Source organism: Lampetra planeri, chromosome 46 (assembly GCF_965212315.1).
Source record: "Lampetra planeri chromosome 46, kcLamPlan1.2.h2, whole genome shotgun sequence".
Lineage (NCBI taxonomy): Eukaryota > Metazoa > Chordata > Hyperoartia > Petromyzontiformes > Petromyzontidae > Lampetra > Lampetra planeri.
This window is the reverse complement of record NC_136152.1, coordinates 3,416,820-3,442,697: the sequence shown is the minus strand read 5'-3', so window position 1 is coordinate 3,442,697 and position 25,878 is coordinate 3,416,820. Positions and strand designations below refer to the sequence as shown.

General features: G+C 56.1%; 1 protein-coding gene across 3 annotated transcripts in view; it reads right to left on the bottom strand.

The window, feature by feature from the left end:
* The window catches only part of LOC144733330 (uncharacterized), a 30,670-nt gene extending 6,598 nt beyond the window's left edge, over window positions 1–24,072 (bottom strand). The window contains exons 1-7 of one of the 3 annotated variants that reach the window (XM_078615173.1): window positions 23,730–24,072; window positions 10,132–10,311; window positions 8,497–8,652; window positions 7,464–8,036; window positions 6,901–7,077; window positions 5,457–5,559; window positions 2,202–2,327 (exon numbers count right to left, since the gene is read on the bottom strand). In XM_078615173.1, coding sequence (XP_078471299.1) covers window positions 2,202–2,327; window positions 5,457–5,559; window positions 6,901–7,077; window positions 7,464–8,036; window positions 8,497–8,652; window positions 10,132–10,311; window positions 23,730–23,763 — 1,349 coding nt within the window. In that variant the 5' untranslated portion in view covers window positions 23,764–24,072. Of the gene's footprint in view, window positions 1–2,201; window positions 2,328–2,662; window positions 3,960–5,456; window positions 5,560–6,900; window positions 7,078–7,463; window positions 8,037–8,496; window positions 8,653–10,131; window positions 10,312–23,729 lie in introns of those variants that run through there. The other 2 variants (XM_078615174.1, XM_078615175.1) reach the window with 2 other exon arrangements.
* Window positions 24,073–25,878: the final 1,806 nt, after the last annotated feature.

Sequence of the window (25,878 nt, the reverse complement as noted above, 5' to 3'; positions counted from 1 at the left end):
CTGGGCGTAGTGCTGGCCACCCACCCCCTTCAGTTGGTGCTACTCACAAACAGCACTCACCCCACCAGTCCCCCTCCTTAACCTCCCTCCGTTCCTCTCTTGAAGCCTCACCTCTTCTCTATCGTCCATTCTCTTCCCTCCCCTCGCCCCTCCACCCCTCTCCATCCCTCCCCCGGAGCCCTTTCGTGACCCCCTAAGCACCCCCCTATCGCTGCTGCCACTCGTTCCCCGTTCCGCCGTAAGTCGTCCCCTGACAACGGCACCACTCCGCTCCGTGTCACCGTTTTTGTGAACCGTGTCAAGCGCCTTGAGTGAAGGCGCTCTGTAAATTTAGATTGCACTTTATTAGAATAATTCTGCGATGGCTTATTCGAGGTGCCTTCGTGTTTTGTTGTTGTTAGCACTGCCCCTTTACGGAGCATGAGGCTGCACGTCTCATCGCAGCGTCTTGGACCTGCCCAGAGCTCCACTTAGATGCATCGTCGGTGGGTTTTTTTGTGGCCACGTCAACCCACGTGACCTTAGCTACAATCGGAACAATTGTTTTTTGTTATTGTTGTTGTTGTTTGTGAATCCAGTTGTCCGTAACGTTTTTTTTAATTGTTACAAATGCCGGCGTGAACACTGGCACCACGCAAAGCTGCAACGTGCAGACTCCCCAGGGGTGCACGAGTGAGATGGCAAAGCGATGTGGTATTTTTAGCGTGCCGAGCCCCGGATTTGTTTCCCACGCCAACACCGTAGAATTATTGGACTCCTGTGAGTCGAGTCCGTCACGAGTGCGCCCATCGCGCGCGCACGCACGCACGGTGAACTCTTTGCAACAACACCGCGTCAGGTCTGCTGCAAACGAAACACGCCACCGGCGTGAAACGAAAGCAGCACGGAGACCTCCGCAGTGGAGACGGAGCGATTTCATCGGATTAGCGGCAGCTTGAGAAGGCCTTCATCCAGCAGTGGAGAGGTCATGGCTGAAGATGACGACGGCGGTGTGATCACCAAAGTAAGCCGGCTGCTGTGAAGTGGACATTACAGACACAATGGTACGGCACGTGCAAGCTCGCTGGCCATTGTGTACGCATGCACTTTGAACTTACTTCGCACCGTACGTAGCCAACCGCGCTAATCGGAGGTGCGGGGAAAGGACAACAAACTAATCACGTAAAACAGTTCTAATGAAATGAGTTTGTCAATCTAGATTATGATTTAAAAGTGAGTAGCTCCAGTGGCGTCTTAATATCAGACGGAAGAGCGTTCCAGACGGCCGCAGAAGCGCATCTGAAAGCGCCGCTTTGTAGGTGAGCGTCTTTGTTCAGTGGCTTTGTCGCGTCTCACATCCCAAGATAGAGACGTGGGGGAGACTTTCTGCTCATACGAGCTCATCTCCATTGCTGAGCCCGGAGCCAAACGTGGACACTCCACATTCCCATGGCAGGGGCAGGTTGATTCGTGGGACAACCCACGTTTGCCGGCCCACAAAGTGCTGCTCAATGTATTGGTCGCAGAGGGAAGTTGGGCCGTGTTGACTCCTAATTGTTATTGTCCACATCGTAATCTTACATCCGGCCAGATTCAAATACTTCTCGAGAAGTCGATAAACCGATAAACCGTCGCGATATGAACACTGGCTATTGTGTCTCTCTATAATGACCCTAACCGAACTTCTATATATGCAAAAAAAAACTCAACGCACCCGTCAATAAATGGCTGCGTGGCCTTAAAAGGAAAGAAATGACCCTTCTGCACCGCGAGGGCTGCTGTACGTGCCACGAGGAAGGCCCGCTTCCTGTCATGCCCCTATTGTTTGTCTTTCCCTTCGAGGCCACGGCGGTGTTGACGATTTGTGCCCCGTTGTTTTTGTAATTCGTGTACCACTGCCAACGCAGCAACAGCAACAGCAGCATAATAATACTTTTTTTTAAAACCAATGTGTAGTCTATTCACGCGAATAGCGTACCATAACGCTGGACATTAATTACACACACGAGGACCAAATTCACACGAGCAGCCACTGCCAAGCATCGCTGAGTGTCCCCGCTCGGTGTGACGATGTCGGTTTCCGCGAGCACGCCGCACATGGCACCCCGACGCGTGCTCAGGTGGTGCCCGCGCCACATAGCGATAGCCCAGGTCAAGGGTCAGAGCGGAGGGAGCCACGGGGGCTGGGGTTTGGGCTGGGGGGGTTGGGGGTGCTGCCCTACCCATGCAACGATGGTGCTTTCCAGACCCGGCTCGACGAGGCGGCGGCGACGGCAGCGGCGGTGCCGCTGGGGAAAGCGAGCTTTCGCGACGACTCTACGTCGTACCTGTTGCCTTCAGGGCATCTCCTGGCTCGCACGGGCACGCACGCACGGGCACGCACGCACACACAATAGGTGCGGAGCGGTGAGCAGGATCGCTCGTGGCCGGTGTTAGTTGGCGGGGGGTGGGTTTAGTCCGGGTTATTCGATCAGTTTAGCTCGGTGGGTTTAGTGTGGCGATGGTATTGGGTCAGTGTCGGAAGTGCGGCTGGGTTGTTGTGGTCAGGCTGAGCGTTGGGGGTTGCCACGATGTCGGTTTTTGTCGAGATTGGGCCGGCGGCGGCCGAGACATTTCTGGACGTGAGAGTCGTCGCTACGTCTGTTTCCCTTAACTCCGCCAGGGAATATCACTTAGCGTCTTGTTTTTGTCCCCTGATTTACGGTCGAGAGTTCTCCGACTGGAGTCTACCCCCAAATAACCCCGCCGTGAGTTTTTTAATAATTGCAGCTTCGTAACGCGCGTGCCGTCAGAAAACGTAGTGCAACCACCGCGCCGTAAATGTATCCAGAAAACAAAGCGCTCATTCAATGGATACTTCTTAGATCTTTAATTGGCATACTTTTTTTAATTACGGTTAAAAAGTTAAGTATTTAATGACAATTCCTGATTTATATTTTGGGTTTGACCACACAACGGCCCAGCCCAAACCATGTGCCATCGAGGGCATCCGCCGCTCAACACAACCAAACGATCGACCCCCCTCCTCCCCGTCTTGAGATCCACCCCCCGTCTCCCGAGTTCTCGCCTGGGCGAAACTAAAACCAGCATGATGATGCGCGTCAGGTGTACGAGCGTTTCACAACGCCACCGATCGGTTGACGATTTCGGCTCACCGGTGAAGTCGAAGAAAAAATTTCTCAATACTAAATGGAGAGCGCGAATCGAGCGACGGTTCGAAACCTGCGTCAAACTCCAGCGTCGGGACAACGACGTCGCCGGGACGTTGAATTGTCTCGCGCGTCGAGCGGTGAACGGTAACTGACGGCAAAGGCCGAGCCCAAAATAATCGACGACGAGTCGGGAAAATTTGACCGGCGAAAAAAAGTTCGCGTTGCGCCGACCGGGGCACGAGGATTCATTGCCGAACGGACGGCACGGCGCCTCCGATTAGCTCGGTCGGCTACGTACGGCGCGAAAGAAGTTCAACGCACGCGCGTGCGTACGATACATCCCAGCGTCGCGTTATCGCGGCAGCCCCCAAGGTCATTCGTCCGTCGGCTTTTGTCAAAACGAAGTTTCTCGTTGAGCTCAGTCGTCGCTCGCCCAGTTAGTCGAGGTTAGTTGGACCCTCTACGATGGTCCGAGTTAAAGCCGGGTTAGTCGCTACGTACAGACAGGCTGGGTTCATTAACCCGCGTTAGCGTCCGAGCTGCTGCTGCTGCTGTGCAAGCTTTGTGCTGTGAGAGCACTCGGCGTGGGCTGTCCGTGATGGACGTCGTTGCCTCCGTCCACCCAGGCCGACTTTAAGGCGCCCGCATCATGCGGTGCGGATTCGCTGGGCGTGCTGGTGCTCAAAGAGCCGGACTGAGGTGCCGCGAAAGCCCTCTGCGAGAAGAACCACGACGCTTTTGTGTTCCCATGAAGTGTTTCGGTGTTTGTCTTACGCATGCCACGGGATGTCACATGCAGCATGCACGCGTGAACACTTGTGCGCATAACTGTTGAGCACAACACATTGTACGCAAGTTAACACATAGGCACGTCGGCACCGGTGCAACGCACGCAAATAGAACGTCACGGATATCCCTTCATTGCCTCCTACGCCGTAGGGGCAAGTGCTGTTAGCGAGCACCCATGGAGACGGGTGTGAAAGACTTGGCCGAGATCACACCTGGACACCTTTGTCTTCCTAGTACCGATCGTCGTACTGATGTTAGCCATGACTCTGGGGTCGGATTCATAGTGCAGGGCACTAATCACCACTCCACTGCCCGTCACAAATGAATCTGCACTGCCAGCGAAACTCTGGCAACCAGAGGAAAAGATCCCCCGTATAGCCTCAACAGACTGTAGGGGCAAGTGCTGTTAGCGAGCCTTTGTCTCCCCATTGTTGATGTTTGGGCACCGCACCAGGTACTCATTTCAGACTGAGTCGACCTCGGGGAGGCCCAGGACCAGTTAAGATAATCGTCACCGATCTTGACTGTGATCGGGACTCGAACTTGAGTCTCCGAGTTGGAGGCACAGTGCACTGACTACTGCGCCACCGCTCCCCATTATGCACACGCGCACACACACACACGCACGGCATCACGCGAATACGCACGTGCGCGCACAGCCTCCTAACTAATAGAAATTCAATGGAGTTGGTGTTTCTTGCCATTCGTGTAGCGCAAGGCTGTCACGAGGGCGCTGCGTTTCACAGACACGCGGTGTGCGGTAGTCTCCCAGTAGGGGGGCGACGTCGCTGCTCCGCGTCATCGAATCCAGGGAACTTTTGGCGTCATTTTCCAAATTTTGACAAAAACCTGAACCGCGACAGCGGAGCGCGTATGGGGCCTACTCGTTTAGAATGCCATCAGGGGGCCTTTTAACGCACGGCGCGGCGTAGCGCAGTCAGGGTTTACGCCGGACACGGCCGCGCTATTAACCCATAGCGGCCTGCAGGATTCGAACCGCGAGCTCCTGCAACAGGTGGCGGACGCGCTCCCACCAGGCCCTCTCGGCCCTCTCGGCCACCGTTACCGCCCCCACGATACAGGGCGCCACAGGCGGTGAGACGTTAACTACCTCGCCTGGTATACACGAGGTTGTGGGTTCGATCCCGACCGTGACGCCTGCTGCTGTATATTCGGAGTTTGCATGTTCTCCCCGTGGTCGCGTGGAATTTTTTCCGGTTTTTCCCTCAAAGTTTAGAATCAACGTCACGCGGCGTTTAGAGTATTTGGCTGCTGTACATTTCCACGCGGCGATGATGATAAGCCACCTTCCTTGGTAAAATAAAACAAGTTTTAGTTTAGTTAAAATCCACAAATGATCAGGTTTATTGGAAGTCAGGAACGTTTATATTAAAAATTTCCACTAATTATATTCCAGTCTTTCCATCGCCGTGACGGGATTTCAATTCGCATTCCAAATTCCCAGAGTGTGCAGTCGAGTTAGTTTAGCTTCAGCACAGACTCCCTCGGGCGCGTGCGGTGGAGGCGATCCCTCACCTTTTCTTGAGGAACACGAGCCCGGCTACGGCCGACGCAGCAGCGGCGACGACGAGCGCCAAGACGCCGGCCACTTTAGCGCCGCTCGGTGATTTCCGCGCACCTGTGGGAAGAGCGTCCCCCCCCGCCCCGACACGTGAGGCCAAGCCGGCTTCCATTCCCCCGCCCACCACCCACTCCCGATGGCTGCATCTGCGATGGTTCCAACAAAAAATGTTGATTCACAGCCCTCTGCTGTCAATCCACCGCTGGGGGACGAGGCCACGACGCCATCGCGTCGGTCACGTGACTGGTCAAAAGGAAGGGTCGAAACTTTGCTCACCGCCGGTGTGAGGGAATTTTAGACATCCAAAGAGTATGGATTCCTGCAGTCACGAAAGATTATTTCGCAGCGTACGTAGCCAATGGTGCTAATCGGAGGTGCGGGGGGAGGACAACAAACTAAACACAAAAGCAGTTCGCAACAAATTAGTTTTCAATCTCGATGATGATTTAAAAGAGCACAGCTCCAGTGGCTTCCTAATATCAGAAGGAAGAGCGTTCCAGACGGCCGCAGAAGCGCATCTGAAAGCGCAGCGCGATGATGCGGTGACCACCGCCTTTGTTCGATGGTTACCCAAAAGCCACTGCTGCTGCGAGGATGACCGGGGTTCACGTGATGGTTCATGCTCCATGGCGAGATCAGTAGCGAGGTAATGAGTGAGACGTGAATTCCCTGGGTGTACCTGTGCACATGACGTGAATTCCCTGAGTGTACCTGTGCACATGACGTGAATTCCCTGGGTGTACCTGAGCACAAGACGTGAATTCCCTGGGTGTACTTGTGCACATAACGTGAATTCCCTGGGTGTACCTGTGCACATGACGTGAATTCCCTGGGTGTACCTGTGCACATGACGTGAATTCCCTGAGTGTACCTGTGCACATGACGTGAATTCCCTGAGTGTACCTGAGCACAAGACGTGAATTCCCTGGGTGTACTTGTGCACATAACGTGAATTCCCTGGGTGTACCTGTGCACATGACGTGAATTCCCTGGGTGTACCTGAGCACATGACGTGAATTCCCTGGGTGTACCTGTGCACATGACGTGAATTCCCTGGGTGTACCTGTGCACATGACGTGAATTATTCCCTGGGTGTACCTGTGCACATGACGTGAATTCCCTGGGTGTACCTGAGCACATGACGTGAATTCCCTGGGTGTACCTGTGCACATGACGTGAATTATTCCCTGGGTGTACCTGTGCACATGACGTGAATTCCCTGGGTGTACCTGAGCACATGACGTGAATTATTCCCTGGGTGTACCTGTGCACATGACGTGAATTCCCTGGGTGTACCTGTGCACATGACGTGAATTATTCCCTGGGTGTACCTGTGCACATGACGTGAATTCCCTGGGTGTACCTGTGCACATGACGTGAATTATTCCCTGGGTGTACCTGAGCACAAGAACGGCTGTCCTTGCCAGGTCCCATTTGTGCTGCACACGAGGCTCCACTGTCCGACCTGCGCCTCCGGTTCATCGATGCATCTGTAGTGAGCGGTGGCACCAGGTCCCTTGCCCACTTGCTTCACGCGCGTCCCGTTCAGCTCGGGGGGCGCGTTGCAGTCCAGGTCTACGCAGCGGAGGGGCGGTATAGAAGCACACACACACAGGCAAAGATCCCCCATATAGTGTTTAACAGGCTGTTGGGGCAAGTGCTGTTACCGAGCAGCACCTATGAAGACCGGCACGGCGACACGCAAGGGGGCCAGCATCACGCCCGCCATCTTTGATGAGCACCTTATGGCAACTTTGTCATAACAATAATAATTTAAGACATTTGGCATTCGCACCGTTCTGACGGCGCAGGTCTATCGTCGCAAAGGAAGGCGATGCCGTCTCCGCCGCTACTGTATTTCACATCGGACTCTGCCGCGTGTGATGCCATTTGAGTTATTGTACCAAATGCAGCAAACAACGTTTGGGTTCGGGGACGAATTTACGACGGCCTAAGGGCACCTGTGAGTGACGCATCCACCATCGCCGCCCCCTTGTCTGTCGGACTCAAGGAAGGCTTGGTGGTCGCTTGTGTGGCGGGTCGTGGCGGGAAGATTGATGGTCTGGTTGTTGGAGGCCTCGTGGTTGGAGGCCTTGTTGATGGAGGCATTGTTGATGGAGGCATTGTTGATGGAGGCATTGTTGATGGAGGCATTGTTGATGGAGGCATTGTTGTTGGAGGCATTGTTGTTGGAGGCATTGTTGATGGAGGCATTGTTGATGGAGGCCTCGTGGTTGGAGGCCTTGTTGATGGAGGCATTGTTGTTGGAGTCATTGTTGATGGAGTCATTGTTGATGGAGGCCTTGTCGTTGGAGGCCTTGTAGTTTGAGGCCTTGTCGATGGAGGCCTTGTGGTTGGAGGCTGCAACGTAGCCACGCGGACGCAGAACGTTCCGTCCCGCCCGGGCTGGAAGGGCTCCGTGCCGTTGGTGGCCACGTATCCGTCCAGGCAGCGGCACGCAAAGGCCCCTGGCCGGTTCTCGCATGAGGCTCCGGCACCGCACGCTGTGGTTCCCCCAGCGCACTCGTCCACATCTGCGGGGCGCACAGCAGCATCGCACAGCATCGGATCAGCGCCGTAGCGCGGGCGGGGTGGATGGGCCACGGTGGCTAGGAGATGTGAACTACCTCGCCTGGTATACAGGAGGTCGTGGGTTCACTCCCGATCCTGACGACAGTGAGAGACCCGTAAGAGAAATTGACTCTCCGCAAAAGTGGATTGTTCCACCAACGGCTCAGGGAAGGGAACTAAAACCAAAGGAAGGAAAAAAATAGAATAACCAGGGTGGCCGCTGGTGTCGAACTGCTGCAACACTGCAACGCGAGCTGAACGCGCGACCGCTTGGCCGTGCGGTGGCGGCGTGGAACGTGGATTGCGAATTTTCCACCAATGGCTCGGGGAAGGGAACTGAAACTAAGGGAGGAAGAGATTAGCCAGGGTGGCCGCCTGGCTCGAACCGCGTGGATGACGACGGTGGTAGGGCACGAGCCTCGCCTGCGCACGTCGTTCCATCGTTGGGCTCGAAGTCGCGCTTGCCGCTGGACGGGAGGTAGCCCGCGGCGCAGCGGCAGTAGAAGCTGCCGAAGGTGTTGAAGCAGCTGGTGCCCGTGCCGCACAGCATCTCCACGTCAAGCCGGCACTCGTCGTTGTCTGTGTGGGGTCGTGGCGGGGCGGGGGGGGGGGTTCACGCACGGACAGGGTCAAGGATGGGCCGGGGGGTGGAGTGGGAGGGGGGTGCCCAAATGACCAAAGCGCCCAGATTGTGTCCCGCATCGAATGGGGCCGCCGCGGTGGCGAGACGTTAACTCCCTCGACTGGTACGCAGGAGATCGTGAGTTCGATCCCGACCCTGACTTCTCCTGCTGTGTATTTGGAGGGTGCGTGTTCTCCCCGTGGTCGCGAGGATTTCACCCCGAGCCTTCCAGTTTTTCCCTCCACATTTAGAATCGACATCACGCGTTCGGAGCATTTGGCCGCTGTAAATTTCCGCATGACGATAGGCCACTTCGTTGAACTATCATTTGTGATAACCAGGTCGCTTGTGAAAAAGAGCTATACATAGCTCAGTGGGGGCATTACCTGGTGAAATACCAAAAAATATGTGTCAGAAGCCAACAGGAAGGACTCGGCGTGGCAAAACCAGTGACACGGGAGGATCACCGTTGAGAATGTGTTACCCATTGGAAGCCTCTGCCTGAATCACGTGGGATGCACCCTGTCTCGTCAAATCTCAACAGCTAAGCGAGGGTTGAGCCCGGATAGTGCTTGGATGGGTATCGACCGCGCGTCCGTATAACACGTGGTACAGGCCTTGTGGAATAGACAGAGGGCAGTGCCTTGCCACGCAGTCAGTCAGACAGCTCCCCACGATCAGTCAGACAGCTCCCCACAGTCAGACAGCTCTCCACAATCAGTCAGACAGCTCCCCACAATCAGTCAGACAGCTCCCCCACGATCAGTCAGACAGCTCCCCCACGATCAGTCAGACAGCTCCCCCACAATCAGTCAGACAGCTCCATCACGATCAGTCAGACACCTCCCCCACAATCAGCCAGACAGCTCCCCCACGATCAGTCAGACAGCTCCCCCACGATTAGTCAGACAGCTCCCCCACGATCAGTCAGACAGCTCCATCACAATCAGTCAGACACCTCCCCCACAATCAGCCAGACAGCTCCATCACGATCAGTCAGACAGCTCCCCACAATCAGTCAGACAGCTCCCCCACAATCAGTCAGACAGCTCCATCACGATCAGTCAGACAGCTCCCCCACAATCAGTCAGACAGCACCCCACAATCAGTCAGCTCCCCACAATCAGTCAGACAGCTCCCCCACAATCAGTCAGACAGCTCCCCCACAATCAGTCAGACAGCACCCCACAATCAGTCAGCTCCCCACAATCAGTCAGACAGCTCCCCACAATCAGTCAGCTCCCCACAATCAGTCAGACAGCTCCATCACGATCAGTCAGACAGCTCCCCACAATCAGTCAGACAGCTCCCCCACGATCAATCAGCTCCCCACAATCAGTCAGACAGCTCCCCCACAATCAGTCAGACAGCTCCATCACGATCAGCCAGGAAGACGAAGTGGAATCACAAGCACGACCGCCGAGCTTTCGCGTCACCTCGGCAGGCGCTCTTCCCGTTCCCGGAGAGGCCCTTGTTGCAGACGCACTTGAGGGCCTCGTCCTTGGTCATGCACGTGGCGTTCACGTGGCAGCTGCCGCACACGTCAGGCTCCTGCGTCGTCTCGTCGTCGTCGTCGTAATTGTAGTCTGGAGCGGCGGAGCACCACGACACCAACACTGTGGGAGGTTCGGGAGAAAGAGAGATGCGGAAGGAGGAGTGGTGGGGGGCAAAACATCGATTTGGTGACATTACAATGGCACGTGTCTATGAATTTACGAGGTGTCTGTAACGTGATGCTGGCACTGTGGCGCAATGGTTAGTTGGTGCCGCTGTTGACGGTGGCGGTGGTACAAGCACAATAAACAACAACAACTCAACACACTCGTCAGAAACACTGCGACGTTTCTGGGAATGGCCCTTCTTCGTTAGCACATCAACCGAGAGGCGGGAGAGGGATTAAGGGCTGGTGACTGCACTTCACACCGCGGGGCATGATGGAAAGTCAATGTAACACATGTAATAAAGTCAATGTAACACATGTAATAATGTCAATGTAATACATGTAATAAAGTCAATGTAATACATGTAATAAAGTCAATGTAACACATGTAATAAAGTCAATGTAATACATGTAATAAAGTCAATGTAATACATGTAATAAAGTCAATGTAATACATGTAATAAAGTCAATGTAACACATGTAATAAAGTCAATGTAACACATGTAATAAAGTCAATGTAACACACAAGACGTCTTCTGGTGAGCGACTTTTCACTCGGAATAACAAATTGACACTAATTGATAGGCATGCGAATAGTTGGAGGTTGGGGTGTGTTGTGGTGGAGGTTGTGGAGGTTGTGGTGTGGTGGAGGTTGGGGTGTGGTGGAGGTTGGGGTGTGGTGGAGGTTGTGGTGTGGTGTGGTGGAGGTTGTGGTGGAGGTTGTGGTGGGGTGTGCTGGAGGTTGGGGTGTGGTGGAGGTTGGGGTGTGGTGTGGTGGAGGTTGTGGTGTGGTGGAGGTTGGGGTGTGGTGGAGGTTGTGGTGTGGTGGAGGTCGGGGTGTGGTGTGGTGGAGGTTGTGGTGTGGTGGAGGTTGTGGTGTGGTGGAGGTTGGGGTGTGGTGGAGGTTGTGGAGGTTGTGGTGTGGTGTGGTGGAGGTTGTGGTGTGGTGGAGGTTGTGGTGTGGTGGAGGTTGTGGTGTGGTGGAGGTTGTGGTGTGGTGTGGTGGAGGTTGTGGTGGAGGTTGTGGTGGGGTGTGCTGGAGGTTGCGGGGTGGTGGAGATTAAGGTGTAGTGTGGTGGAGCAGACAGTACAACAAAGAAACAAACAAACGGAACACAAGAGAGAGAATAATGGGCAAGGAAGTGAGACAATGCAAATAAATTATTATTCAAACAAGTCCGATTTATCGAGATTGGGCACGGCATCAAACACAACAGTCCCAGACCACAGCAAGATAACATCCGCGCAGCAGGAGCCGCTCGTTAACACCGCTGCCCTCTGCAACAGGAGGAGAGATTTTGATGGCCAGGCTGTGGAGGTCCAATTACATTGGCAAGGTGATATCCATTGCCGCGCAAGACAGAGCGAGAGAGGCTTCTTTCTCGTGGGAAATATAAACTTTACATTCTCTGCACTTATTAGCTTCAGACTCGTCCATAATACAGTTTTTTTGGGGGCGTTCGATCGCGATCTAACCTAATAACGCGATCTAACCCCCCATAAAAGTGTATTATGGATGATATTGGTCACGAAAGCCGACGTGTTAAACTTCCGACACTTGTTGGACAGGCTAGGACACACGACCCAGGCTCATATCTACAAGATAAAGCGATCGCGTCATTACTCCTTGGTTCTTTCGGTAAAGTCACGTGGGTAGAAATAAAATGAAAGAAATCACGACGTTTCGGACGCAACAAAAGCGTCCGTCATCACTATTTTTTGCCTGATGACGTACGCTTGTGTTGCGATCGAAACGCCGTGATTTGTTTTATTTTATTTCTACCTACGTGACTTTACCGAAAGAACCAAAGAGTATGGATTCCTGCAGTCACGAAAGCTTCAAATCAAGTTTGTTGATCTTGCGGTCATGGCTTCCTTCCCCCAGGCACCGTGCTAAACTAACCTATAAACTAAACGATGTCAAATCAAGATTAAACGATGTTTTATCTCACAAGGTACGGCCCACTGAGTTACGTGGCTTTTTCTCAGAAGCGACCTGGTGATAGCAAATGATAGCTCAGCGAAGTGGCTTATCATCACGTGGACATTTATATCGGCCAAACACTCTAAACGCGTAGTGGTGTTGATTCTAAATGTGGAGGGGAAAACCGGAGGACCCGGAGAAAAATCCACGCGGCCACGGGGAGAGAGAGAGACACGCAAACCCCAAATGTACAACAGCAGCAGGCGGGCCCCCCCACGACCTGCGGGTCGTGGTGGCTTTTGACCGTCACCCGTGCCGGTCAATCGGGGATGACGCGCGGTGCACGGGTGGATATTGCTGCACCACCCTCTGCTGATGTGTGTGTGTGTGCGCACGTGTGTTGAACTTCTTTCGCACCGTACGTAGCCAACCCGTGCTAACCGGAGGTTCGAGGGAAAGACAACAACGACAACACTAAACACTCAGCCGCAGACCCGCAAACACCTTTTACCAGCCTGGCACGCCACGTGACTGTAGCTATGTGACTGTGTCGTTAAACCCGCCACCACCCGACCCAGCCGGTCAGTGAAGGGTTTAGTCACGTCAACAGAACGTGCCCATTCGTTACGAGTGCCGCACACCGGCTGTGTGCTGGAGAGAAAATCCACAGCATTGGACGTACGCGACCTAACCCAGAGCAGCTGTATTGTGGATGATGGTGGTCGCGAAAGTCCCCTTCTGCGTGTTAAACCGGCGCTCTTTGTGCGCTGTCGCTGGTTTTTAAGGGGGCGCACAGAGACGTAAGGAGCACACCACCAACAATTACTCTCTTGCCATGTGCACCACACTAACAACCACCACCACCCCCATCATGCATTTCGTGAAGAGGTGCACTGTGTTTACATCATGAGGCCTCCTTTGCCAGTAGCAAAATATAATAATAGTTTTTTTTACCATTTTTTCTGGCAACAAAGGACAATGTTATACATTATCAGTGTGTTTTTTGTTTGCATTCTGACTGCAAGTATTGTGGTTAATGCAAACATGATTCCTTGTAAAGAGGTTTCAGTTTTTTTGCCAGAAAAAAAGGGTAAAAAAACTATTATAGGTGCACTGTGGCCCGTCTTGTCTTGGGTCACCACCGCAATTCATTTGAGCAAAATGTGGCACGCACTGACAACACCAGCAGCAGCAGCAGCCATAGACCACTGGTGGACGGGTTCCACCCCAAGCAAGACTCATCGGCACACCGTAGCCACCATAGCCCATCATAGCCCACCATAGCCCACCATAGCCCATCATAGCCCACCATAGCCCATCATAGCCCACCATAGCCCATCATAGCCCATCATAGCCCACCATAGCCCACCATAGTCCATCATAGCCCACCATAGCCCATCATAGCCCATCATAGCCCATCATAGCCCATCATAGCCCGCCATAGCCCACCATAACCCACCGTAGCCCATCATAGCCCACCATAGCCCACCATAGCCCATCATAGCCCACCATAGCCCATCATAGCCCACCATAGCCCATCATAGCCCATCATAGCCCACCATAGCCCATCATAGCCCACCATAGCCCATCATAGCCCACCATAGCCCATCATAGCCCATCATAGCCCACCATAGCCCATCATAGCCCATCATAGCCCACCATAGCCCACCATAGCCCATCATAGCCCACCATAGCCCATCATAGCCCATCATAGCCCACCATAGCCCATCATAGCCCACCGGAGCCCACCGGAGCCCACCATAGCCCATCATAGCCATCATAGCCCACCGGAGCCCATCATAGCCCATCATAGCCCATCATAGCCCACCATAGCCCATCATAGCCCATCATAGCCCACCGATGCTCACTGCTGCCCTCCGTCAACCGGAGCGCGTGGTGCCCTCCCAGTCGCGTCGGCCGCGTTGCCGCAGCAACCAAATCGGAGGTAGCCCCCCCCCTCCATCCCCCCCTGCCCCCCTTTTATCCCCCCCCACCCCCCCACCACGGGGGGCTTTGCCTCCCTGACAACTGCAGCGGCCACAGGTTTGACAAAGAGGCGCCCAGGGCAGGAATGTGGCTTCCCAGCGCCTCCTCGGCCTCCTCGTCGCTGCTGCTGCTGCTGCTGAGAAGGCGAATGAATAAGCGGGTGGTGGTGGTGGTAGTGGTGGTGGTGGTGGTAGTGGTAGTGGTGGTGGTAGTGGTGGTAGTGGTGGTGGTAGTGGTGGTGGTAGTGGTGGTAGTGGTGGTGGTAGTGGTGGTAGTGGTGGTAGTGGTAGTGGTGGTAGTGGTGGTGGTAGTGGTGGTAGTGGTAGTGGTGGTAGTGGTAGTGGTGGTAGTGGTAGTGGTGGTAGTGGTAGTAGTGGTGGTGGTAGTGGTGGTAGTGGTAGAGGTGGTAGTGGTGGTGGTAGTGGTGGTGGTAGAGGTGGTGGCTCTCGCTGGATTCCAACGTTGGTGTAGACCGTTTCCCCCCTCGCACGATTGCTCCGGTCTCCTCCCAGAAGTATAAAACACACGAATTAATTAGCCGATGACATCTTCGTATACAGGGGTGCTTCAATAAAAATGTTCACACTTCCGAGAAATTGCAACAACAACACCGCGAGAAATGTGCCTCCTCCGGGCTCTGGAGACCACCTCGAGAAGATTCCAGGCAACGCGTTGACAACGACGATGGCGAATGAGTGGGAGAGACTCTTTGACCGTTTGAAGCTATTGTGGGGATATGTTAATTACCTCGCTTTTATACAACGAGGTCGTGGGGGTTCCATCCCGACCCTGACGCCTGCTGCTGTATATCTGGAATTTGCGCGTCTCTCTCATAATCATCGCGGTGGCTATGAGATGTTAACTACCTCTCCTGGTCTACAGGAGGTCGTGGGTTCGATCCTGACCCTGACGCCTGCTGCTGTATATTTGGAGTTTGCGTGTCTCCCCCTCCCCCCCCCGTGGTTGCGTGGATTTGTCTCCGAGTCCTCTCTTCTTCACAAGCGACCTGTGCCACAACTGATAGCTCGACAAAGTGGCTTATCACGTGGACATGTAGAGCGGTCAAATGCTCCAAACGCGTGACGTCGATTCTAAACGTGGAGGGGAAAACCGGAGGACCCGGAGAAAAATCCACACGACCACGGAAAGAGAGACACGCAAACTCCAATTATACAGCAGGCGTCAGGGCCGGGATCGAACCCACGAACTCCTGCATACCAGGCGAGGTAGTTAACATATCCTAGCCACCACGGTGGCACCCAGCCAGCCAAACAAACAAACAACACAGCTCTGTGTCTACGCAAGCGACTGGTCACTTTCTCTGTGTGCGGACACGCTGGGCCGCACGGAGCTCTCGGCGGCTTTATCGGGGCACTTCAGCCATCCACCCTGGCCACGTGCCAGCCTCGTTTGGGCGCCTGTTGTTGACCTTTAAAGATGAAGCCGTCACCACGCATCGAAAGCCGCCACCAGCCGTCACCGCTGGACCCACAGCTGGGCCAATGTAAAGGGGGGAGAAGGCAGGAGAGGGGGCCCTGCTTTTTTGGCAATCCTCGTTTGAGTCGTGCCTAGCGGGGCAGCCGTCACATGTGAATCAGCCGTCACCTGTGAATCAGCGGGCACCTGTGAATCAGCCGGGGTGCTGTAATTGTTAGCTCGACCTTCTCGGAACGCTCACCGGTGACCGCAACAGAACGATCAAAGGTAAAACGGCGTGACAATTCGGCCCTTCACTCAAGCGAAGCGTGCGCCAATCTGTGCCGAGTGAAATGTCCGTGATGCCACGCGACGCGACGTGGCGAGGCCGAGGATGGCCCTCCGCGCGTGGCCACAAGTCGGTTTCAAACACCCGCCGGTGATGTCAAAGGGTCGTTTTCATGACATCGCCTTCATGGGGTCCAATTTATGACGCGAAATGGCCCAATGCACTCTGAGAATTTAGAATGCGAATGTAATTCCATTCACGGCGATGGCAAGGCTGGAATATAATTTGTAGCACGTTTTGAATATCAATATTCCTGACTTCCAATAAACCTCATATAGCTAGATAATTTGTGGATGTTAACGAAACGAAACTATTTCTTATTTTACCAGGTAAGGCCCACTGAGCTATGTAGCTCTTTTTTCAGAAGTGACCTGGACACGGATGATAGCTCAACGAAGCGGCTTATCACGTGGAAATATACAGCAGCCAAATCCTCTAAATGCACGTTTCTAAATGTGGAGGTAAAAACCGGACGACCCAGAGAAAAATCAAAGCGAGCGTGGGGAGAGAGAGACAAGCAAAATATACAGCAGGCGTCAGAGTCGGGATCGGACTCACGACCTCCTGCATACCAGGCGACATCGTTAACATCTCGCTAACATGATGGTAGGGATACTGAGATCAATGATCCAACCGCCGTACGTGAATATCTCCTTGCGGGAGAAACAAAACAGCGCTGAATATAATAATAATGTCAGCGTGTAACGCGCGGTATTCGCTCGCGTTGAAAGAGAGAGGACGACTCAGAGGCGCAAGGAGTAGGAACCTCAGCCGGGTCAAGATTCCTCATCAAGCTCCGCAGTCCTTGATGTATGAATCAGAATCAGAATATTTCTTTATACTGCAGGAATTCGATGAGCTATATAGCTCTGTTGAACTACCTCGCCTGGTGTGCAGGAGGTCGTGGGTTCGATCTCAACCCTGACGCCTGCTGCTGTTTATTTGGAGTTTGCGTGTCTTTCTCTCTCATAAGCATCGCGGTGGCTATGAGATGTTAACTACCTCTCCTGGTATACAGGAGGTCGTGGGTTCGATCCCGACCCTGACGCCTGCTGCTGTATATTTGGAGTTTGCGTGTCTCTCTCCCCGTGGTTCCGTGGATTTTTCTCCGGATTATCCGGGTTTTCCCTCCACATTCAGAAACATGCCTTGAGAGTGTTTGGCTGCTACAATTTTCCACATGATGAGCTATTTTGTTGAGTTGTCATTTGTGATGTGCCAGGTCGCTTCTGAAAAAGAGTTACAGAGCTCAGTGGGCCTTACCTGGTAAAATAAAAAAATTGTTTGTGTTTTTAGTTTTCTTTTTCAGAAGCGACCTGGCCACAATTTAATTATAGCTCGACAAAGTCGCTTACGATGTGGAAATTCACAGCAGCCAATTTCTGTAAAATATTTTAATCAATTAAAAGTACACATCTTTATAATTGAAACAAATTTCGAATTTCAAAGACGGAGTGAAAACTTGAGTGGGGGTTGCTGCTGGCTTAACAAATTAATTATCTCCAGAGTCTCCGAGTCTTGGTTAGACCCCACCCCACCCCTTAGCCGCCCACCCTCGCCATCACAGCAGCCGCGTCTAGACCACTGCGATAATTCACTGTGGGCACAATCATCCACCATCACGCTGCGGTGGCACGTTCCCATTCCCACGGGCCTGGAATAATCACACCCGCGTGTGTGTGCGTGTGTGTGTGCGTCCACGTGTGTGTGTGTGCGTCCACGTGCGTGTGTGTGTGCGTCCACGTGTGTGTGTGCGTCCACGTGTGTGTGTGCGTCCACGTGTGTGTGTGTGCGTCCACGTGTGTGTGTGTGCGTCCACGTGTGTGTGTGTGTCCACGTGTGTGTGGGGGGGGAGGGGGTAGTGTAGTAGCGGTTAGCTCGATGCGCTGTGAACCCCGCGACCCGAGTTCGATTCCCGCTCAAGGCGAATAATTAGTGATGATTATATGAACAGTTACTGAGCCTCCCCTAGGTCGATTCAGACTTAAATAAGTAGCTGGTGGAATGTGTAAACATTTGCACTTGGGGAGACAAAATGCCTGCTGTTGTGCTTTGTCGGCCTTCAAATGCTACACGGGGGATCTTTGTCTTCGTCGCCTGCGTGTACGTTGTGTAGTCTGGCCCAGTGGTTCACGCCCCCCCCCACTGCATTCTTCAACTCCTGGGCCCATGAACAACGCCGAGCGGGCAATGCGAATGTGAACCCAGCCTGGGTCTGCCCCTCCCCACCGGTTCCACTCGGCTCACGACGATCGCGCGCGCGGCCGTGACGAGAGGAACGTCCGGCACCTTGAGGACGACGCTGCGTGAGCGGCCTGGGGGGGGGGGGCGAGTGGGGGGCGAGTGGGGGGCGAGTGGGGGGCGAGTGGGGGGCGAGTGGGGGGCGAGTGGGGGGCGAGTGGGGGGCGAGTGGGGGGCGAGTGGGGGGCGAGTGGGGGGCGAGTGGGGGGCGAGTGGGGGGCGAGTGGGGGGCGAGTGGGGGGCGAGTGGGGGGCGAGTGGGGGGCGAGTGGGGGGCGAGTGGGGGGCGAGTGGGGGGCGAGTGGGGGGCGAGTGGGGGGCGAGTGGGGGGCGAGTGGGGGGCGAGTGGGGGGCGAGTGGGGGGCGAGTGGGGGGCGAGTGGGGGGCGAGTGGGGGGCGAGTGGGGGGCGAGTGGGGGGCGAGTGGGGGGCGAGTGGGGGGCGAGTGGGGGGCGAGTGGGGGGCGAGTGGGGGGCGAGTGGGGGGCGAGTGGGGGGCGAGTGGGGGGCGAGTGGGGGGCGAGTGGGGGGCGAGTGGGGGGCGAGTGGGGGGCGAGTGGGGGGCGAGTGGGGGGCGAGTGGGGGGCGAGTGGGGGGCGAGTGGGGGGCGAGTGGGGGGCGAGTGGGGGGCGAGTGGGGGGCGAGTGGGGGGCGAGTGGGGGGCGAGTGGGGGGCGAGTGGGGGGCGAGTGGGGGGCGAGTGGGGGGCGAGTGGGGGGCGAGTGGGGGGCGAGTGGGGGGCGAGTGGGGGGCGAGTGGGGGGCGAGTGGGGGGCGAGTGGGGGGCGAGTGGGGGGCGAGTGGGGGGCGAGTGGGGGGCGAGTGGGGGGCGAGTGGGGGGCGAGTGGGGGGCGAGTGGGGGGCGAGTGGGGGGCGAGTGGGGGGCGAGTGGGGGGCGAGTGGGGGGCGAGTGGGGGGCGAGTGGGGGGCGAGTGGGGGGCGAGTGGGGGGCGAGTGGGGGGCGAGTGGGGGGCGAGTGGGGGGCGAGTGGGGGGCGAGTGGGGGGCGAGTGGGGGGCGAGTGGGGGGCGAGTGGGGGGCGAGTGGGGGGCGAGTGGGGGGCGAGTGGGGGGCGAGTGGGGGGCGAGTGGGGGGCGAGTGGGGGGCGAGTGGGGGGCGAGTGGGGGGCGAGTGGGGGGCGAGTGGGGGGCGAGTGGGGGGCGAGTGGGGGGCGAGTGGGGGGCGAGTGGGGGGCGAGTGGGGGGCGAGTGGGGGGCGAGTGGGGGGCGAGTGGGGGGCGAGTGGGGGGCGAGTGGGGGGCGAGTGGGGGGCGAGTGGGGGGCGAGTGGGGGGCGAGTGGGGGGCGAGTGGGGGGCGAGTGGGGGGCGAGTGGGGGGCGAGTGGGGGGCGAGTGGGGGGCGAGTGGGGGGCGAGTGGGGGGCGAGTGGGGGGCGAGTGGGGGGCGAGTGGGGGGCGAGTGGGGGGCGAGTGGGGGGCGAGTGGGGGGCGAGTGGGGGGCGAGTGGGGGGCGAGTGGGGGGCGAGTGGGGGGCGAGTGGGGGGCGAGTGGGGGGCGAGTGGGGGGCGAGTGGGGGGCGAGTGGGGGGCGAGTGGGGGGCGAGTGGGGGGCGAGTGGGGGGCGAGTGGGGGGCGAGTGGGGGGCGAGTGGGGGGCGAGTGGGGGGCGAGTGGGGGGCGAGTGGGGGGCGAGTGGGGGGCGAGTGGGGGGCGAGTGGGGGGCGAGTGGGGGGCGAGTGGGGGGCGAGTGGGGGGCGAGTGGGGGGCGAGTGGGGGGCGAGTGGGGGGCGAGTGGGGGGCGAGTGGGGGGCGAGTGGGGGGCGAGTGGGGGGCGAGTGGGGGGCGAGTGGGGGGCGAGTGGGGGGCGAGTGGGGGGCGAGTGGGGGGCGAGTGGGGGGCGAGTGGGGGGCGAGTGGGGGGCGAGTGGGGGGCGAGTGGGGGGCGAGTGGGGGGCGAGTGGGGGGCGAGTGGGGGGCGAGTGGGGGGCGAGTGGGGGGCGAGTGGGGGGCGAGTGGGGGGCGAGTGGGGGGCGAGTGGGGGGCGAGTGGGGGGCGAGTGGGGGGCGAGTGGGGGGCGAGTGGGGGGCGAGTGGGGGGCGAGTGGGGGGCGAGTGGGGGGCGAGTGGGGGGCGAGTGGGGGGCGAGTGGGGGGCGAGTGGGGGGCGAGTGGGGGGCGAGTGGGGGGCGAGTGGGGGGCGAGTGGGGGGCGAGTGGGGGGCGAGTGGGGGGCGAGTGGGGGGCGAGTGGGGGGCGAGTGGGGGGCGAGTGGGGGGCGAGTGGGGGGCGAGTGGGGGGCGAGTGGGGGGCGAGTGGGGGGCGAGTGGGGGGCGAGTGGGGGGCGAGTGGGGGGCGAGTGGGGGGCGAGTGGGGGGCGAGTGGGGGGCGAGTGGGGGGCGAGTGGGGGGCGAGTGGGGGGCGAGTGGGGGGCGAGTGGGGGGCGAGTGGGGGGCGAGTGGGGGGCGAGTGGGGGGCGAGTGGGGGGCGAGTGGGGGGCGAGTGGGGGGCGAGTGGGGGGCGAGTGGGGGGCGAGTGGGGGGCGAGTGGGGGGCGAGTGGGGGGCGAGTGGGGGGCGAGTGGGGGGCGAGTGGGGGGCGAGTGGGGGGCGAGTGGGGGGCGAGTGGGGGGCGAGTGGGGGGCGAGTGGGGGGCGAGTGGGGGGCGAGTGGGGGGCGAGTGGGGGGCGAGTGGGGGGCGAGTGGGGGGCGAGTGGGGGGCGAGTGGGGGGCGAGTGGGGGGCGAGTGGGGGGCGAGTGGGGGGCGAGTGGGGGGCGAGTGGGGGGCGAGTGGGGGGCGAGTGGGGGGCGAGTGGGGGGCGCGCCCATGAGGTTCGTAAACAAAACCTCCTCGGGGTTGTCGCTCTGCTTGGGGTTCTGGTGAGATAAGGGTGCGGTCAAGCCTCGGACTTTTTAGCAAGTAAATAGAAACAACAACAAGAAGTGAAAACACCGCGGCTCTCCGATGTGTTTTCGGGTCGTGCCGCATGGGCACGATTTTGTCCGACGGTTCGCTCCACGTGCTGGGGCAGCTTTTTCAGGAACTGGACATGGCACGTGTGAATGAACACTGAACGTTGTGCTGAGCTATTTCTTTATAATCTCTTTCTATTCATATCGAAATTGCACACAGGAACTGGATGTCCACGTACGTACAAGAAGCTCACAGTGCGTGGCGCGAAACGTCGAACGAAATGAACGATGAACTCACAGTGCGTGGCGCGAAACGTCGAACGAAATGAACGATGAACATCTTAACGGTGCTTGCTTACGATCATAATCTTACTTTATTTATTCAGGCGACTCACACTCAGCTATGAGACTCGTGTTCAGTCGGATCCCACATTGAGTTGTGTGTTGGGATGTTTGCAACCAATAAACAACGAGTGTTCTTGTCACTGGGAGAATAGCGGATCACTCCAGTCGCGTGAGGGAGCAACACAATATCCCCCGCACAGATGTAAACAGGTGGCGACTAATCATTCATTATCAGTCCACTTGCAGCCTTCTTCTGGGGGCGGTGGGGGGGGCGTATGGCAACTCCACGATGCACCCTCTACGGGTCGGGAGTTCCACAAAGCGCGCGCCGCTGATCCACCAACCCTGACCCCCAGGGAGATGCGGGTCACGAGACTACGTGCGTGGATAAGGCGCCAGCGCGCAGCTTTTGACTTGGCTCTCTGACCCGTAGGCGTCGTCGTTGTCGCCGTGTACTGGGGAACGATGTGGCTCTCTTGTGCTGCTGCGTTGAAGCGCAGTTGCGCCATCCGCTAGCACTGCGCAACAAGCCCGCTCCGCAGTGTTTACGAGGCGCATCTCGTCTGATCGACAGCAGCGATAGGGCGCGCTCTCTCTCTCTCTGTGTCAGCTACAGGGTTATCTGTCTCTCAGCTGCAGGGATCTCTCTCTCGGTCAGCTACAGGGCTCTTCCGACTGTCTTCCAACCCCCGGTGAATGGAACAAAGAACGGCGCGAGATGGTTTATCTTAAAATATCGTGCGTAAAAATAATGTAACATTAACATTTAGAGTGAACATCAACAGGCGCGAATTGGTAAAACGAAATATGTAAATGGTCTATTCTTACAAGGAGATTATATTTAGAAGTATATTATTAAACTGTCATTGACTAGACGTACAGTAACACCTTCACTTGGCTCTGTGGACAGACTGCCCCCCCCCTCCAGCCATGGCAATGTGGAATTTCCACCAGAACCCTCAGGCAAGTAGTAGTCAAAGGGAGTGATGAACGTCACTCCGACGCCTATTTCAAAATTGTGACAATTCTGCTCATTTAACGTTGAGAAACAATGCACGTGAACGGGACACAGTACAAATGCTCGTGGAGTAAAGACCATTGCACCTTGAACACGTGAATGGGAAATCGGAGGCCCGCGTGCCGCATGCTGTGAAGAATACACCACGCAGCGGTCTCACAAAGTCTCATCGTCAAATGTGGTGGCGGGGTTTCGCGTTGCGTGGGGGTTTTTAAAAATAAAAATAAAAATGTTACGCAACTTCTACAAGCGGGAGATGTCCTGCCGCCGGACGCGTTTCCTGGCACTCATCTCTGTCGGCGGGTCCTGGACCACTTGGGTCGACATTCCACGTTCACGTGGCAGGGGCCAAGTATGTCCGCTAAACAACATCTCACAAATGTGCTAACTCGCCCGTTTTTGTTTACAAGGTTCGCGTGGGGAGCTCGAAAGCGGCTGACAGCGCCACTCAGAAACCGCGTCTCTCAACAGACGCGTGCCTCGGGGCGGACAAACGGGGTGCTTCAAAAACATGTTAACACTGATCTGGGACTATCATTTTTAATGTTAAAACAACTGATAATAAACCTACACTGTAACGTTATAACAAATGTGATGTCAATAGCTTCAAACAGTCAAAGAGTCTGCTCGTGTTCGCCATCGTTGTCAACGCGTGCCTGGAATCTTCTCCAGGTCGTCTCCAGAGCCCGGAGGAGGCTCATTTCTTGCAATTTCTCAGAAGTGTTAACATGTTATTGAAGCACGCTGTAAGATGCGCAGCACAAGGGGTCAGGCTAAACCCATTCCAGCAGCGACAGCCCCCATCGTCAAGCTAACGGGAAACGTCGTCGGGCAGCGAAGTGGGGAGCCCTGAGCCCTGAGAAGCCGCTGTCAACGCGCGCGTGGGGAGCGGTGGTGCAGCGGTTAGTGCGCCCGGCGACACGGGTTCGATTCCCGCTCACGGCCAACACCGGTGACGATTATCTGAACCGGTCCTGGGCCTCCCCCTAGGTCGACTCAGCCTCAAATGAACACCGGCTACGATTATCTGTTTAAACCTCGCCACTGGGGAGACAAATGCGGCCGAGCGTAACAACACCCACCCACTTGGTGTGCAGTGCCCGGCCCTTTAATCGGCGCTACCCGCTAACGGCGCTGGCCCCGAACAGCCCCGCAAAGCCCACACACGGGGGGGGGGGGGGGTGAGGGGTCTCTTCGCCGCCGACTCTGAGCCACTCGCACGCGGCGGCGGCACCACTCACCGATCACCACGAGAAGCACCACCACGTTCCGCATGCTGCTGGCGGTCGGCTGGCGTCCAGCTCGCACAGAGAGGAGGGCAAACTCGGGCGAGTGACAACCCCCGGGCTCCGGTGGCTGGAAATGAGCGTCGGCTTTCCTCCCTCCCCTCCCCTCCTGAGATGGGCGAGGGGCACGGGGGGAGAGGAGGAGGAGGAGGCGAGAGGAGTGAGTGGGGGGTTGGGTGTCGCTACGGGCACAGGGGGTGGGGGGGGGGCTGCCGTGAGGTTTGCGCGCTTTGCCCCGTGAGCTTCTGCTCTGCGCGAGCGTTGCTCTGTCGTGACTCGACTGGCCCTCGGCACGTGAATGTGGAGTGTCCGTCACAGGCTCAGGACCCGACGGTGGCGGGCTCAAGCAAATGGGGCGGTGGCCGCATCGCGCGGCGCTTTAAGACGCGCTTCTGCGGCCGTCTGGAACGCTCCTCCCCTCCGATGTTGGGAAGCCACTGGAGCGATGCTGCACTTTTAAATCATCATTTAGATTGACGAACTCGATTCTTTAGAGCTGACTTGGTTATGTTTAGTTTGTCTGTTCTTTCCCCTTCCCTGCCGCATCTCCGATGAGCGCGGTTGGCTACGTACAGTGCAAAAGAAGTTGAACACAGTTTCAGTTTCATTTATTTGGTATAGCGCTGCGAGCCATTCGGCTCTTGAATCGGGTGAGGAGTTGTATACCCCTAGCTGCCACTGCAATTGAGTGGCCTAAAATACAATGTTTCGCTCCGGATGATCGCTGCAAAGTATGATCTGTGTTTTGATTTAGTGTGCTGATCTTAAAGGTGCATTGAAAAATGTTGATACTCCGACTGATGCTCCTGCTGTTGTGGAGTGACTCATGCAGCCAGCTATGGCTGCAGGGTGCTGCAGGGTTTGGTGGTACATGTTTTTACGTCGTTTATTGTGAAAATTCGGTCACAGTTCCTATGACCACTGTTTCATTGCTTTTATGGCTTTATTTTGGTGATTTTCGAAAAGTTGTTTGGTTTGGCCATGTTTGTTTGTTGTAGTACAGAGTTAGACTGATGGCCTTAATCTAAGTTGTCTTGTGGTTGTTGTTGTTTGACTTGCATCCCACTGGGGTTTTTGTACACAGTGTTGGTGTACGGTGCTTTTCTGCAATATTTCTTGGATTTTCTGTTTGCACATAGTCACTTTAAGATGTTTTCTTGTTCATGTTTTTGTTTTTTGTTTATTGCGGTTGCACCCGATTCAAGAGCCGAATGGCTCACAGGGCTATACCTAATAAATTTACTTGAACTTGAACCGCAACAAACAAAAACATGAACAAGAAACATCTTAAAGTGACTATACGCAAACAGAAAAATCCAGGAAAAAAACTGAAAAGTCTTCCAGAAAAAGCGCCGTATATCAACGCTGTGTGCAAAAATCCCAGTGGGATGCAAGTCAAACAATAACAACCACAAGACAACTTAGATTAAAGTTATCAGTCTAACTCTGTACTACAACAAACAAACATGGCTAAACCAAAACATTTTCGAAATCACAAAAAAAAGCTATAAAAGCAATGTAGCAGTGATCATATGAACTGTGATTGCAATTTTACAATAAACGATATACTACATAACATGTACTACCAAACTTTACAGCCATAGCTGGCTGCATGAGTAACTCCACAACAGCAAGAGTATCAGTAGGAGTATCGCATTTTTTTTGCGTAACAGCACCCAAGCGCTTATCCCTGACTCGACGCCCGCCTTAGATTCCGATGTCGAGGGGAAGGGACGGCGAGATGGGTGGGCACGTTCCGGCTGATTCGGTCGTAAGTCACGTGGCCGCGTTGTTGTACCTCGAAGGACAGTGGAGCGCTATCCGCTTCCCTGCCTTCAGCAACGAACGTTGACCAGCGTGGTGAAGTATGGTCAGAAAAGTCGACGCGTGTGGGTAGCGCCCTCATCCACAACAACAACAGACTCTCACTCTACACACAGGCCTTGCGTTAGGGGCTACAGTCTCTGATTGTGAAGACCCTGACAACAACACACAGATCAACACACACAGTGCTTCTTCTTCTTGGTTCTTTCGGTAAAGTCACGTAGAATGGAAATAATAAAATAATAAAAATAAAACATAATTAAATAATTCTCACGACGTT